Source organism: Mauremys reevesii, linkage group 1 (assembly GCF_016161935.1).
Source record: "Mauremys reevesii isolate NIE-2019 linkage group 1, ASM1616193v1, whole genome shotgun sequence".
In the NCBI taxonomy this organism is placed as follows: Eukaryota; Metazoa; Chordata; order Testudines; family Geoemydidae; genus Mauremys; species Mauremys reevesii.
This window is the reverse complement of record NC_052623.1, coordinates 263784737-263801964: the sequence shown is the minus strand read 5'-3', so window position 1 is coordinate 263801964 and position 17228 is coordinate 263784737. Positions and strand designations below refer to the sequence as shown.

At 43.0% G+C, this 17228-nt stretch overlaps 1 protein-coding gene across 3 annotated transcripts in view; it reads right to left on the bottom strand.

Annotated features, from left to right (window-relative positions):
• Window positions 1-17228, bottom strand: part of BTBD11 (BTB domain containing 11) — a 279274-nt gene that overhangs the window by 96145 nt on the left and 165901 nt on the right. For 2 of the 3 annotated variants that reach the window (XM_039485898.1, XM_039485900.1), the window contains exon 2: window positions 10500-10649. In XM_039485898.1, coding sequence (XP_039341832.1) covers window positions 10500-10649 — 150 coding nt within the window. Of the gene's footprint in view, window positions 1-10282; window positions 10383-10499; window positions 10650-17228 lie in introns of those variants that run through there. The other variant, XM_039485909.1, reaches the window with a different exon arrangement.

Genomic DNA, 17228 nt, shown 5'->3' with positions numbered 1-17228 from the left:
ACCCTGTGCTCCACTAATCCCAGTGATGCAACAGCCCCTAAGGGGCAGTTAAAAGCCAGTGTTATTTAGATCAGCCCTGAGGCCCAGCTGTCCCAGGGACAGGGGAAGCACAAAGGTAGCGTACATGTTTGCCAGCCCCCTTGGGTTCGACAGCAAGTGCAGACTGATGGATCTGAGATCACAGGGCCCCAGTCAGGGACACACAGATCTTTCCATGTTTTGAGAGAGCCCTTGTGGGGCATTTTCTCTGCTTGGTCTAGCAACCAATGGGACCTAGGGTGCAAGTCTCTAGTAAGCTTTTGTACTTCTAGCCATTAAATACACACCAGAAATTTGGGAGTGGAGTTTTTCAGTTATGTTATTCTATTATGCAGCAAAAATGTCGGTTCATTTATTACAATTAAATATGTCTATTCCCATCCCTCTGGGACCATATACAAATAATATTAAAAACACAGCCATCCAGGGACCAACGTCTTAAACAGTAATAAACTCTCCCACAACCCAATGAGAAAGCTCATCTTAGTGAGCCACCCACCTACTCATTCCTTCCCAGCCAAAAATCCCGGGGAGAACACACAGGTTTTACAACAGGACCTGAAGGTCAACAGAGAAAGGCTCGGACAATTGAGGGGGAAACAAACCGCACATCTGAAAGAGCCCTCAGTGAGAATGCTCTGTCTCCAGCCCCGAATGATTAAACCAGGGGGTGATGATTCCAGCCCTTCTGTTAATTACTATTGCATAGGAAGTGAGGCTATCTCTGGGTGTGTTTTCACTGCAGATTTACCTTGAGTGATTGGCACCTAGGAGCCTAGCCCAGGTATGGGCAGTCATAGTGCAAAGCCCTACCTGATCTACTGTGTCCTCACCACTGCACTCCCCCGTGTGTGTTGCTACCATGGTTGCTGCCCCAGGACTGAGGAGCACATCCTATGGTTCTTTGGGCAGCACTAAGATGAGCCAACTCTTTGATTCTTTCCCAGTGAATTGTAGGAAAACTTTTTTGTCTTTCTGAGCACGTGCTGGGCATTATGGGAAGGCACTGAAGGACTACTGGCACTCGAGTGATTTAGCCTGCATTCTATAAGCATTGCCAAATTTGCTTAAAACAAGTGTTTTTGGCCAATTGGGCTGGCATTTTTAAGCAGTCAGGCCTGTGGATTTTTCCACTTGTCTTGTGGGACACTTTTTTTTTTGAACGATGCCCGGCATGTGTATTTTGACAGAAATCCCACCTAGCCTCATGACGCATATCCCCACCCAGCATCGTGATCTAATCCATGCCTGGCATCATTATAAGAAATTCAAACCCTGTCCTCTGCTTATATTTTTCTGGTTTTCGTGGGTTTTTCCTACTATTTAGGCTTGTTTTGGAGTGGTTTTCTGGCAAGGTACAGCCCAAGGATATTGGATCATTCCAGCAACCTGAGCTCTAGCCCAGTGGTTCTCAAAGCTGCTTGTTCAGAGAAAGCCCCTGGAGGGCTGGGCCAGTTTATCTGCTGCGTCCACAGGTTCATCCGATCGCAGCTCCCTCAGGCCACGGTTCGCTGCTCCAGGCCAATGGGGGCTGCAGGAAGCGGCACAGGCTGAGGGATGTACTGGCCGCCCTTCCCACAGCCCCCATTGGCCTGGTGCGGTGAACCGCGGCCAGCAGGAGCCGTGATCAGCCGAACATGCAGACGCAGCAAGTAAACAAACTGTCCTGGCCCGCCAGGGGCTTTCCCTGAGCAAGCGGCGGACTGGATTTGAGAAGCACTGCTCTAACCTACACCTCAGCCAGTCCAGATGGAAAGAACCACAACAATCAGGGGAAAGATTTTTTATACGTGGACAGGAGTCAAGTTCGAGACCACACTGAAGTAAGGGTCTGAGTTAGCTCTGCAGTAAAGATGTACCCTCTGAGGTAAATACAACCATGAGCTTAATCCATTTATGGTTTAAGACAACACCTTACACTGCTGAATCAGCAGCAGCTGAAGAGTGGTTCTGATTTCAAGCCCAGGAGTACTTTACAAACAGATCCATCTGCAAAAGAAAACGAAGATCATGTGATCTTCATCAATTCCCCTCTCCAGCCATTTCTACCTCAAAAGCTCGCCTGTTTGAGCCAGGCACTGAATCTGCTTGCACAAGCTACCGAGTGGTAGTCCTTTGTCACAGGAAAACCTGTTCATCATGCAAATTAACAAACAGGGAGCATGATGGGAACAGATGGTAGGTGGAAAGCCATCTATGCATAGTGTGATGGGGCAAGGCCAGATGGCTACTGTAAGTACTGGGGAACAGGTATGTTAGCCCCAGGCTAAACAAATCCCTAGTACCGTGGTAACCAAATGGCAGTTGCTCCAGGTTAATCAAGGCACCTGGGGCCAATTAAGATCTTTCTAGAAGGTAGTGGAGATAGCTACATTGATTAGAACACCTGCAGCCAATCAAGGCAGGCTAATCAGGGCACTTGATTTAAAAAGGAGCTCACTCCAGTCAGGAGAGGAGGAGCCAGAGGAGAGAAGTGCATGTGAGGAGCTGGGAGCAAGAGGCACAAGGAGCTGAGACTGAGAGGGTGTGCTGCTGGAGGATTGAGGAATTATCAATCAAGCATTATCAGACGCCAGGAGGAAGGACCTGTGGTGAGGATAAAGAAGGTGTTTGGAGGAGGCCATGGGGAAGTAGCCCAGGGAGTTGTAGCTGTCATGCAGCTGTTACAGGAGGCACTATAGACAGCTGCGATCCACAGGGCCCTGGGCTGGAACCCGGAGTAGAGGGTGGGCCCGGGTTCCCCTCAAACCTCCCAACTCCTGATTAGACACAGGAGGAGTTGACCCAGACTGTGGGGAAGATCACTGAGGTGAACAAATCTGCCAATAAGCGCAGGACCCACCAAGGTAGAGGAGGAACTTTGTCACAACAGGTACTCAGATACTACAGCGATGAGCATGGTGCAAATATCAAGCTAAAGATAACATTTGGTGAAACAGGTCAATGAACTTAATCTATTAATGGTGTAACCCATTAAAGTCAAAGAAGTTACATTTCGAATGAAGTTGGCCCATTGTCTCTACCTTTTTAAATATCAGTTTTTTCTCTTCTCCGTCCCTCATGTTCTCCAATCCATCTTCCCCATTCCCTTCTTGCTCCCAACATCTACCTCCCCCATCCCTCTTGCTCTCTCCCATCCAGTGTTCTGCTACTCAGTTCATTCCTCCCTCCCTTCCTGCTGCCTGGTTCAGTGTCTCCTCCAAGCTCTCTCCCTGCCACCATGAGTGGTGCTGCACCACCTCTGCTCAATACTGCTTCTTGCTCTATCCTAAAGCACATGGGCAAAGTGGAGAGATTGGAATGCTGGTCACAGGAGAGCTCCTCACTGACATGAGAGCTCTTTATCTGTTACCCACATATCACACAGAGTAGAGAGCGCATTTCTGGTTCCTGCAACCGCCAGAGAAAGAAAAGCAGGAAGGCAAAATGGCAGGTGGAGACACATTACCAAGCAGGATGTGACAGCATTTTGGGGTGGGATTTTCAAAGAAAACTACAGCAGCAGGATCCTGACACAAGGAAGAAAGGAAAGAAGCAGAATATGGACCCTGGACTTCAGAAAAGCAGACTTTGACTTCCTCAGGGAACTGATGGGCAGGATCCCCTGGGAGAATAGCATGAGGGAGAAAGGAGTCCAGGAGAGCTGGCTGTATTTTAAAGAATCCTTATTGAGGTTGCAGGAAGAAAACATCCCAATGTGTAGAAAGAATAGCAAATACAGCAGGAGACCAGCTTGGCTTAACAGTGAAATCCTTGCTGGTCTTAAACGCAAAAAAGAAGCTTACAAGAAGTGGAAGATTGGACAAATGACCAGGGAGGAGTATAAAAATATTGCTCAGGCATGCAGGAGTGAAATCAGGAAGGCCAAATCACACTTGGAGTTGCCCCTAGCAAGAGATGTTAAGAGTAACAAGAAGGGTTTCTTCAGGTATGTTAGCAACAAGAAGAAAGTCAAGGAAAGTGTGGGCCCATTACTGAATGAGGGAGGCAACCTAGTGACAGAGGATGTGGAAAAAGCTAATGTACTCAATGCTTTTTTTGCCTCTGTCTTCATGAACACGGTCAGCTCCCAGATTGCTGCACTGGGCAGCACAGTATGGGGAGGTGGTGATCAGCCCGCTGTGGAGAAAGAAATGGTTCGGGACTATTTAGAAAAACTGGATGAGCACAAGTCCATGGGGCTGGATGCACTGCATCCGAGGGTGTTAAAGGAGTTGGTGGATGTGATTGCTGAGCCATTGGCCATTATCTTCGAAAAATCATGGCGATCGGGGGAGGTCCCGGATGACTGGAAAAAGGCTAATGTAGTGCCCATCTTTAAAAAAGGGAAGGAGGATCATCTGGGGAACTACAGGCCAGTCAGCCTCACCTCAGTCCCTGGAAAAATCATGGAGCAGGTCCTCAAGGAATTAATTCTGAAGCATTTAGAGGAGAGGAAAGTGATCAGGAACAGTCAGCATGGATTCACCAAGGGCAAGTCATGCCTGACTAACCTAATTGTCTTCTATGAGGAGATAACTGGCTCTGTGGATGAGGGGAAAGCAGTGGATGTGTTATTCCTTGACTTTGGCAAAGCTTTTGATACGGTCTCCCACAGTATACTTGCCGGCAAGTTAAAGAAGTATAGGCTGGATGAATGGACGTCGGGCTCAACAGGTAGTGGTCAATGGCTCCATGTCTAGATGGCAGCTGGTTTCAAGCAGAGTGCCCCGAGGGTCGGTCCTGGGGCCGATTTTGTTCAATATCTTCATTAATGATCTGGAGGATGGCGTGGACTGCACTCTCAGCAAGTTTGCAGATGACCCTAAACTGGGAGGAGTGGTAGATACGCTGGAGGGTAGGGATAGGATACAGAGGGACCTAGACAAATTAGAGGATTGGGCCAAAAGAAACCTGATGAAGTTCAACAAGGACATGTGCAGAGTCCTGCACTTAGGACAGAAGAATCCTATGCACTGCTACAGACTAGGGACCGAATGGCTAGGCAGCAGTTCTGCAGAAAAGGACCTAGAGGTTAAAGTGGACGAGAAGCTGGATATGAGTCGACAGTGTGCCTTTGTTGCCAAGAAGGCTAATGGCATTTTGGGCTGTATAAGTAGGGGCATTGCCAGCAGAACGAGGGATGTGATCATTCCCCTCTATTCAACATTGGTGAAGCCTCATCTGGAGTACTGTGTCCAGTTTTGGGCCCCACACTACAAGAAGGATGTGGAGAAATTGGAAAGAGTCCAGTGGAGGGCGACAAAAATGATTAGGGGGCTGGAGCACATGACCTATGAGGAGAGGCTGAGGGAACTGGGATTGTTTAGTTTGCAGAAGAGAAGAATGAAGGGGGATTTGATAGCTGCTTTCAACTACTTGAAAGGGGGTTCCAAAGAGGATGGATCTAGACAATTCTCAGTGGTATTCTCAGGAGTAATGGTCTCAAGTTGCAGTGGGGGAGGTTTAGGTTGGATATTAGGAAAAACTTTTTCACTAGGAGGGTGGTGAAGCACTGGAATGGGTTATCTAGGGAGGTGGTAGAATCTCCTTCCTTAGAGGTTTTTAAGGTCAGGCTTGACAAAGCCCTGGCTGGGATGATTTAGTTGGGGATTGGTCCTGCTTTGAGCAGGGGGTTGGACTAGATGACCTCCTGAGATCCTTTCCAACCCTGATATTCTATGATAGTTGCCCACAGAAATGCAATGAGAGATTATAGGCTCCTTACCAGTCTTGGTGGATTTTTGCAGCACAAAGGAATTTATGTGGCAAGTAGATGAAAAGGTAAAATATGCTGCCCTCTATGTGGCCACATAACTATTAAGCATGGGCACCTCTACATAGCCTTTTACAACTGTAACTTTCATCTCTCTCTTAGTTCCTTACCTTCCCCACCCCCAAAAATCTTACTCCGTTATCTCTTGTTGTGCTACAGCTAACTTAAATTGTAGACACCATCAGGCAGGAGTTCATCTTTTTAAGTTTGTCTGCAGAGCACTGCACACATAACACTAAAAAAAATGACAATAATTTGCTGTGGGAGCTATAGTTTTTAGACAGCTCTAAGCATTAGCCAGTGTCTCTTGTTACAGGACTGAGAAGTTAAAGGGCATTACAGGGGAAAACAGAGGTTGAACAATTTCCCTGGCAGTCCCATTCTTTTGATGAACTTGCCTAGAGGGGTTAGTGTTCTCCAAGAATGGAGAGCATGTGTATACACTCCTAATCTTTAGTACCGAAAAGCACCACAGTTAACTTGTACTCAAATCAACATTTCTGGAGACAGCGGATCCTGACAGATTACAGTGCCTGATTTGGCTATTTCTAGAAATGTGGAGTTGGCATAGTATTGAACAAGTGTCTCAATCATGACAAGAAGTCCACAAAAGTATTTCATACAAAATTAGAAGGTGTAGTAGAATGAGGAGGTAGCTGGTCAAATACTCCGTGCTAGAGTCTTATTTATTTCCATTTAGAATGCAGCCGATCAGGCAGTTGTCTGCAACTCTGGGCACTTTTAGCGTTGTTTAAAATAAAAAAACAACCAAAGCAAAGATAGCATCAAGTTGACAGAAAAATGCCAGCAAGCCCTCCCAAGAAGAACCCAATAGGTAGGGCTTTCCCCACTGAACTGCTCATTCCCCCATAAACAATCACCCCCATGAGGCCCCACTGTCTTCAGATGCCTGGCTGGGCAAAAGAACAAGCCTTATCGCACACCCTAAATCCCAGAGTATCTCAAACCAAGGACAGAAGCTTGGTGAAAAATGCGCTGCAACCAGCATCCTCTGTTAAATCAAGGGAACCCAGCTTGAGCACCTCTGCTGATTATACCTGTGGCCGTATGTTATGGGAAGTTAGGGTAACCAGATGTCCCGATTTTACAGGGACAGTCCCGATTTTTGGAGCTTTTTCTTACATAGGCTCCTATTACCCCCCCATCCCCTGTCCCGATTTTTCACACTTGCTATCTGGTCACCCTATGGGAAATATGGGGTGGTCTTTTCTGTAGGCAGGTCCCAAGCCATTTAAGGCTTTAGAGGTTAAACGCTCTAGTCTATTTAAATCATTGGATTGTGGGTGAAGCCCACCAGAAGACAAATGACCCTGCCCTCTCAGATGAAAGAGAGGGCTCTGGACTATTGAAATCCTGGAAAGAGGTGGCATGAGCCCACCAGAATGAAAGGTCCATCCCCCCTCAGAGGAGGGGTCTCTGGACTGACAGCACTGGAGACTGAAGTCTTATGTTTATCCACACAACGGATACAGCCTGGGCAATGAGGGAGCAAGCTTCCCCACCTCCCCTTCCACAACCGATGAGAGATCTTGGGAGAGAGACAACTAAACACAAATAAGCAGTGTGGAACAGATAACAGAAGAGCAAGAGTGTGGGAAGGGATGTTAGGTAGAACAACAATGGCAAGAACAGAACAGCGTGAAGGAAGGGGATGAAGGAAGAGAGGGAGTGAGGGGAAGAGAGCAGAGCAAGAGGAAAGTAAAGAGGAAGGACAATAGAGAGCAAGAGAGAGTGGACAAGACCCAAAAATGTTTCGTAGTTAAGATATGAAACAAGGAGGGAATGTTACCTGGTTCGTTAGAAAGAACAGGAGAAACAGGACGAGAAAGAATAAAAAAAATAAATAGAGAGATAGTAAAATGAAAATAACCAGAAAAGAGAGAGAGTATAAAGAGGGTGGTGGAAGAAACACGAAGAGAGAGCAAAGGAATGGGAAAATGGAAGACTAGACAAGAAAACATACTTGATCCATTTAGGCTGGAGATATTTTACTCTATGTTTTATTTGGGACAGAGGCAAAGATTAAAAAAATATAAAAGTTAGTGACTTGAAGAGGGAAACAGAAAAAGGGCAGTAATTGGGCTCAGTTTGCCAGCTAACATCCTGCAGGGAGATAGATTGCTCTTCCTAGCCCCAAAGATACTAGCAGCCCAACAGCTAGTCACCCAGCAAGGCATCCTGATTCCAGACAGAAAAGGTGAAAGCAAAGAGGCATCTTTCCTTGGTATCTGCCTATTTTTGCATGCTAGCTATTCTGGATACTTAAATTAATGATCAATGTAAATAAACTCTGGATAATCATGCTCATTTAGAATTTGGTTGCCAGCGACTTGTTTTAAAAAAAAAATCACTTTCCTTTTTCGGAGAAACACTGAAGTTGCAGGCTCGCTCTTTCCTCTTGTTTGGTGTGTATTTAGGACGTACGCAAAATTTAGGGTCTAGATCCTAGGGTATTGTGACCTGGTATGGTGGGTGGGTGTGTGTGTGTCGCTCTCTCTCACCCCCACCCCCTCTCCTGCCACCATGTGAACACATGCCATAGAAGAAATGCACTGGCTCCCTGCTTAGAGACTCTCTTTGAATGCTATCTATATGCTTAAGGCACCAAATTATGCGTTCAGATATATGCACACAGCTCCCATTGACTTGAGGGCAGGGTGGATAAAAATCAATGATTTTTAAAAAAAATTTTAGGGGAGGAGGGGGAGATTTTTTTATTTAAATCCAATTTTCTGGAGTTTGTTATTTAAAACATAATACATTTTTCTTTTTAAAAATAAACCTGTTTAAAATGAAACCTGAGTTTAATACAAAATATATTGAGGCTTTATTTATTATAGTCTCTTAAAACATTTAAATAAAACTAAATCCACGAGTCTCTATTAAAAACTTTGAGTTAGAGCCTGCTTTACGATATAAAGAAAGAATCGGGGGAATAACCTCTAACTTTTGAGGTCAAGCTTTATAAATATGGCACAGTGGGTTAGCCTAAGTATCTCAGGAGACTGTCTCATTTTCAAGAGACTTAGAAATGTAGGAACTTAAGCTCCAGTCCCTTTTACTTACGAATATTTGAAAATTTTTCCAGGCTGACCTGGGCTTTTCTGACTACAGTTAATCCCTCTGTTTAGTAAACCTTTTAGTTGTTAATGTTAGACGTGTTTTGATAAGAGAAGTTTATGTAGCCAAAACTTTAAGATTGTTTTGTTTAATTTTAAATTTATAAGTTTGATATGCTATTTTGTGGGTTTAATTAAATTCCAGTTACTATCCTAATATCACTTGACACAAATCATGAGCAAAAAGTTAATTATCTAGTAAATAAGCAGTATATCAGTCACCATTTCTAATATACTAGAAATGTACAATTAATAAGAATCTGAAAATGTTAAGCTATATAATTGCTTAAATAAATGTATATAGTTATAGTGTACTCTCCTATATATAAATGTATATACACCTCTACCCTCATATAACGCTGTCCTTGGGAGCCAAAAAATCTTACCATGTTATAGGTGAAACCACGTTATATCGAACTTGCTTTGATCCGCCGGAGCATGCAGCCCCGCCCCCGCGGAGCACTGCTTTACCGCGTTATATCCGAATTCGTGTTATACTGGGTCAGAGGTGTAGTTACATAATAAAAAGAAGTATCAAATCTATATTAAAAGCTCTATTTAGTTATTAATCAATGAGAATGCATCCTTTCTTTAGAAAATAACCAAAGTAGAGATGGAAAAGTTCATTACAATGGATGATTTAAATTGAGGCTTTACACTTGGTGGTTTAAATAATTATTTAAATCGCTGATTTAAAATCTCCCAGATTTTAATCAATCCACCCTGCTTGGGGGGTACCTTTTCCCAGCTACATCCCCAAAGAATACTTTGTCTGTGTTATTTGCCAGCTATATATATAAATATATATATTTATTATATATAATATATATTATATATATTTGCCAGACCCACCGCACCATCTTGGAATGTGCTGCTACAGCTCCTCATTCTACAGCACCCCTTAGTACAACTATAAATAGAGCTACCAAAACAGCTAAATATTTGAATTTGCGGCTATAGTATAAACATGTGATATCAGGTTTCTGCCTTCAGGGAAACCCTAAAAAGAAACGCACCTTCAACCCCTGAGTTTTTACATTGCATTACGATTCACAAAGCATTTGCGTCCTAACAACAAAACACGTCTGTGGTGTTCAGGGAACTGTAAATAATTTATCTGTACTGAAATCAAAGCTTTAGAACTGACGGGTATAGCAGCTTATCATATTGCCTGAAAAGTGTTTGATTAATAACAAATAATTTATTTTCCAGGCAGCTGATTTGTGTTCTATAAGTTTCATTTTGTTTTTTCTCCCACTGGAAGTGAGGGGAGAGAAAGTGGGGATGAAGGATCTTCTGAAATTCTAATGGAGTCATTTGTATGTTTGTGAGTATCATCTACACTCACCCTCTTCTCTTCCAAGGCCTTGTACCACCCTTCAGCTTCCAAACTGACCAGTGGGATCGCTGTGGAGCAAACAAGGCCCTCCTTCTTCCCACTATTAAAGAAGTCTCCCTTGACAGCACTCCTAGGCTCCAGCCTGTCTTTTATAGAAACATATAATACATTGGGTTTTTTGTTTTACTTTAAGAGGAAAAAAGAACATAATTTATGTTGCACTTACTGAGTTCGGCAATGCTTCCCACCCGGGTAGCGAGCAAGGATTGCTCTATGGTCCTTAACTCTGATTGGCTAAACATCTGTACTTCGCCTGGCTTATTTGACCTTTGCTGGTCTTTGTGAAGGTTCAGACTGTCTGGCAGGCAGAGAACACCTAGAGTTAATAAAAAGAGAGAGAAAAGAAAAGATCATGGTCATTTTAGTCACTATGGACAGTTGCTGTCACAGTCAGACCTTGCTGTGTATGTTTCAAGACCATGTGTTTGGAGCTCAAAAGATATCTATTTTTTTAAATAAAACAAACACATATAATATAAATATAACACAATATTGCAGCTGAGTCAGATACTCAAAAGTGTCCCTCATTAACTTTTCAGAATACCCTTAAGTCTCTCATGCTGTCATTGTCCATTCTGGGGATAACTTTTATAGGAAAGTCCAGTAGAATTTTATAGAGATGAAGTCAAGAGTGTTCCAGAAATATTAAGCAGAGCTCTATAGAAATTACTTTAAAAACAACTAAATTCAATAGAAAATTCTATCTATAGACGTCTGTAGGTTAGTATAAAAACATTCACCCACGAAAGCTCATGCTCCAAAACGTCTGTTAGTCTATAAGGTGCCACAGGACTCTTTGCTGCTTCTATATAGAAAGGTTATTTTCTATAAAATATTATAGGACCTTTCTATAAGGAAAATTCCATTTCTAGCTGTCAAAACAATGGACAGTATCAAGATGTCTGCAACGACATCTAGAAACTTATTGCATTTGTTCTGCAAATGTAACTCCTGGCTGTTGAACTGTTTTAAGTTTTGAACCTCTGCCTATAATGCAGAAGAAGCACAAGACTAGTTTAACTATAATGCACTTTCTCTGGGGCGAATAAAGCCACTGTACTGTCCTACCAAATGGACTAACTCACATATACATTCATTCAGACACAACAGTAACATTCTAAAAGCATATCTAATCACTCAAACACATATAAGAAACAAATGTTTATAATTTGAAAATCATTTTCATACTACAGAACAGAACTTATTAAATGCCTGAACACCCAATCTCAAACCATAGATATTAGTGACATCGAAGTGTAGTTAAGGCAGAAACAATTCTCCCTTTTTTGAGGTATGTGAACAGTGCACCATGTGCCTTGATGTCAACAGTATTACATTCCATGAGGCAAATTCACCCTTGGCATAAGCAGACGCAGCTCCATTGAAGTCACCTCAACTAAAGTCAATGGAGTTGCACTTGCTTATGCCAAGGATAAATGTGGCCCTATATCTGCCTGTGCAATTTGCAAAGCTTTGATGCCTCTGTGGTAAAAAAGGCAGATGTTGAAAAATATGAACAAAAAATGGTGCTTGTGAAAGGTGAGGGACCGATAACCCTGCAGACCAACCAGACATTACAAAACAAGTACAGCAACAGGCACAGCCCCCCACCAGCCCACTAATGTACCCCAAGACTTTTCTTGAGGAAGAGGGAATAATGCAGTTTCCCTGTCCCATTAGATACTTGGCCTCTCTCTGATGCGAATGCTACTAATCTAGCCAATGAACATCAACTGAGGAGCTATTTGTAAAGTGGTTACCTCTGGGACTCTTAAACAACAAACTAATTTCACGAAGGCCACCAACCAGTCATCCGAGGGTAGTGATTTTTGGCCATTGCTGACCTGAGTGGGAGTCAAGCCAGTGACCTAGAACTGAAAGACGCCATGAAAAATATCCGTAAAAACAAACAAACAAAATAAATATCTTCCTACCTCTCTAGACTCTCCCTTTTTCCCTGAGCAGAACTAGAAGGACCTGCTGCAGAGATGTCTCATACAGACCATCATTCTAGCCACACCCCTGCACAATACTGCGATATTAATAAGCACCTAATTAAGCTCACACACACAAGATACCCAGGCACTTCAAGCTCAGTAAAAGTTAACTGAAAATGTCACCATTTCACTTTTTGACAAGTTGGTAATAATAAAAATGTCTAACATTTATATATCACCTTTTCTCCCAAGCGATCTGGAAAGTACTTCAGAAACAATATTTAGCTCTCTTGAAATGCAGCCGCCTGCATGGTGGAGAGTGGCCACAGATCAACGCACAGCATGCTGCTGAGCTGTTTGGAGAGGGGTCATTTTGGAACAAAGTCCATACTTTTATGAAAAGTGCCCTGGGTTGTTAATGGCCATGCAAACCAGAACCTCTGTTTTTAAGTCTAGTCTGAAAATAAAAGGATGCCACACAAAAAAAAAAAATGAGGAGGGGGGCAGTTTCCGCTAAATTGGTATGCCACAAAATCATGAAATGAAGGGATGAAAAAGACTCTCTGAGTCAAGTATTCAGACATTACACATCATGCGAAACTTTTCTCTACTTCGTTCCCACATGAGTTTTATCTAACCTCTTTCTGAATGCCTGCTCCAGTGACAGTGCCTCAGTTCCCTCCATTGGTCTATTCTAGTATTAATTGTTTTAGTGGCGACTCCAGAATGGTGCAGTCTCTGCCAAAATGTGGTTGCATCAATGCTATGTATAGCAGTTATTACTTTCCTAGCTTTACAAGAGAATCCTCTGTACAAGACGTATAGCCAGAGAATGTCTCTGGCTATTTTTGCAACAACATCTCATAGTACGCTTAGGACTTATTTAATATTCACTGTACCCTCTAAGTCTTTTCCCCACCTTCCCATTGCGATCTGTATTCTTTATGATAGTGGATTGTGATGATGATTTAAATATTTCAGCAGTGCACTAGATGCTTTACAGAGAAAATGGACAGTCCCTGCACCAAAGAGCTTACCATCCAAGGAGACCACAAGAAAGGGGATAGGAAGCAAGAAATGCAGTGCAACTGAACAGTGAAGTTTTGCAAGTGTCTTGTTAGTTCCAAATTGTCTTGGATTTTTCACACCCCTCACCCCCAGCTTAGAATAGGTGAGGTTTGTTAAAAAAGCCTATTGTAGAGTGGCCCTAAAATCCTGAGTCAGGGAAGGGACAGACCTGACTGAAGGGGTTCAGGTTCATATCACATGGGTCTTCTTTTGTGGAAGGAAAGATGAGAGCATAGAATCTCCTTGATCAGCTGGGAACCAGTGTACTTGATTCTCGGCAAGAGGAACCTATGCAAGAAGGTTTTAAACGAGCCCAGAGTGGAACACGGTCACAGTAAGGAGGTAGGATGAAATCCTGGCTCCACTGAAGTCAATGCCAAAACTTCCACTGATTTGAATGGGGGCAGAATTTCACTCATAGTGCCCAGAAAGACAAATAAGGCATATTATGAGGGAAGGACACAGGAAAGAGATACGACATAATACCAAATTGGGATCTAGGAAGTACAGTCAGAACTGATAGCAAAAGTAAAGCAATTGAATGAGAGCAGGAGAAACCAAAGGAGGAGGGCAAAAGATTGGGGATACAATATTGGGATTGAAGGCTTTAAAACAGAGTTTAAATACATTTCAAACTCAGTTCCAGAGAAACCGTGTTCAAACAACATCAACCCACAACTGACACACACACAAATATATGCTATGGTAGTCTGTTTAAACATGGTGATATCAAGTATGGCTCTCATTCTGGTTTTGTCCGTGCCATAATGAGACCATACTCAGGAGCAGACTGTCACTACAAAAGAGTATGACTTGTTTAGAAGAGCAAAGTGAAAGAGTGAGACATCTGGAGCGATAGTGGGGGAAACAGAGAGAATTAAAGAGTAATAAAGAAAGGAGACAAAGAAAAGAAACAACAAGATAAAATCAGGTTTAAAAATCCTTTTGTGACTGGCTTATTTAAATACCTGATGTACTACAGTACTCAATATTTATATTCTGTAGATGCAGAAGGCACTGAGAAGTACAGCTTTGCTTTTTAAAATGCAGAACTGCCTGCACATTTTAATAGGTATTCTCTCTAGTGAATCCTTTCCATTTATTGAGACTATACTCTGCAGTCTTAATGAAGATGTGTATAATTATAAAAGCAAATTTTGGAGAAAAATATCCTGCCTAAAAGAGATGTATAATTGGTCTGTTATTACAGGATAATATAGTCTATTAGCTTTTGAAAACACTAACTAGAGTGTAAACAATTCTTGTGGCATCATCAAAAAATCTTGTTACATTATTTAATGTATCATAACACTGTAGTCCTGCAAATAATCTTAAAGTGAAAATAATATCATACACTAATTCTTTTTCCTCAGTGAAAACATTCCTCAATTAAATTGGGTAGGAGAAGAAATTTAGGTAGAAGAAATGTTGATTTAAATTAGCTATACAAAGAAGATTGAAATAGTTTTTAAAATTATATTATACATACAAGGGAGTATTGTTGAGCAATTAAAGGCAAGAATTAGGAAACAGGGATTTTATTCTCGACTCTGTGTCTGGCTTGCTTTGTGACTTTAGTTAACCCATTTAACCTCTGGCTGTCATAATTTCCTTGTAAAATCCTATTCATTAATCGGTCTGATTCATTAATGCCTGGAAAACATTTTGAGATGCTTGGACGGAAGGTGCAATAGAAAAGCAAAATGTATTGTTGTTGAAAGATTTAGCAAACTGTAAGACATCTAGTGCCAGAAGGCTCTACTTCGGTTTGAGATTAGTCAAGATATGCAACAGCCAAATATCTGATATTTGCACTGCCAGTTTAAAAACTGAAACTGACCACAGTGGGGAACATATGGAGTGGATGGTAGCTCACTGCACTTGGGGACCCACCAAACAGGCAGTAGAGAGAGAGCAGTGGAGGTAGAAAGGAGCAAGGCAACTTCCATACACTGCTATATGCTCTCCAGGGGTCCAAGCAGAAACAGGCCTTTGATGATGCACCACAAACACCCTTAGGGGAATTTTTATGCAGCCATTGCTGAGAGTGAAAACAATGTACATCTCCTGAGCTGTGATGTCTTGGAGAATGGGGGAGCCATACCCACGTCCTTCAGACAGATGCTTCTGCCTTTTCTGTGGGTATCCCAAGATAAATGTCAATGTCAGGACACCTGTGGAATATGGGGGCTGAATCCCCTGCCCTTTACTTAGGGAAGGGGGCTTCATTCCACATGTACCTTTCTACATTAATATCATAAAAGATCATATTTCCACAATCCCCTACCTATGAAAACTGAAGTTTCACTCCATTTTGTTAAGCATGTATCAGGAATTCGGAGACATCTTCAACAAAATTTCCACTCATCTCCTATACCCATGCAAGCATATCACAAGTGGAGCATTGGCAGATTGTATGCAGTGTAGTTGTAGCTGTGTCGGTCCCAAGATATTAGAGAGACGTGGTGGGTGAGGTCATATCTGTTATTGTACCAACTTCTGTTGGTGAGAGAGACAAGCTCTAAAGCTACACAGAGCCCTTCTGGGAGACTGTTCATTTTATTGTTTAACATAATCCAGTACATATGCACAAAATGCATTTTGTAAACACTTATAATTTTACCAGATCAAATCTGTTTTTCACCAGATTATCGAAAGGCAAATCTATGACCTACACACTATGAATACACCAGCTTTCAAGTTTCAGTCATCTTCCCTAGGAGCTGTTTAAAAAAATGTGACATTATTTGACAGGAGGTGTCTGGTGCAGTGAAGCAAAGATTGGTATAATTTTCACTCTCAGTTAAATGGCACTAGACTAGGGAGACTGTGAATAGAAACTGCATGCAGTTCTTGGTATCACAGTACCAGAAAAACATTGATGAACTGAAGGGAATTTTGAGAAGGGGAACAAAGTGGTTAATAGGCTGTAGGCATTGGCTTATGCAGAAAGATTACAAGAACTAAGGCCTTCCAATATATAGTTTGGCTATGTGATGACTAAAGACAATCTGGTAACCTATCTACAAGTATTGGAAGAGCATAAACACCAAAGAGGGAAAGAAATATTTAGAATGGTCCTCATCAATATAACTATGAATAATAATATGAAACCACACAAGGACAATTTAAGTTAAACATCAGGAAATATTTCCTAACAATAAGGCCTAAGATACAGTGAGTTAGTAGAATTTCTGTTGCTTGAGTCATTCAAAATTACAAAGAACATGATGATTTGTTATTGTAGGGAACAGCCCTGTCAGCTGCTGTTAGGAGGACTAGATGATTTAATAGGTTTTTAAAAAATGTGTAATTTCATTCATTCATTACCATCAATCCCCTAGATCAGGGCGGGCAAACTTTTTGGCCTGAGGGCCACATCGGGTTTTGGAAATTGTATGGAGGGCCGGTCGGGGGGAGGGCCGTGGGCCGGCCCCCACCCCTACCTCTACCCCATCCACACCCCCTGCTCCCAGTTCCCTGACCGCCCCAGGAACCCCCACCCCTGACTGGCCCCCGTTGCCCCATCGAACCCCTCCTCTCATTTCTGACTGCCCTCCCGGGACCCGTGCCCCATCCACCACCACCCCACTCCCTGTTCCCTGACTGCCCCCTGCCACCTCATCCAACCCCCCCTCCTTCCTGACTGCGCCCCGGGGACCCCTGCCCCCATTCAACCCCCCCGTTCCATGTTCTCTGACCGCCCTGATCCCTATCCACACCCACACCCCCTGACCACCACCCCAAATTCCCCCACCCTCTATCCAACCCCCTGCTCCCTGCCCCCTTACCGCACTGCCTGGAACACTGGTGGCACTACAGCTGTGCCACCTGCTTGGAGCCAGCCACGCCACCGCGCAGCTCAGAGCACCAGGTCAGGCCAGGCTCTG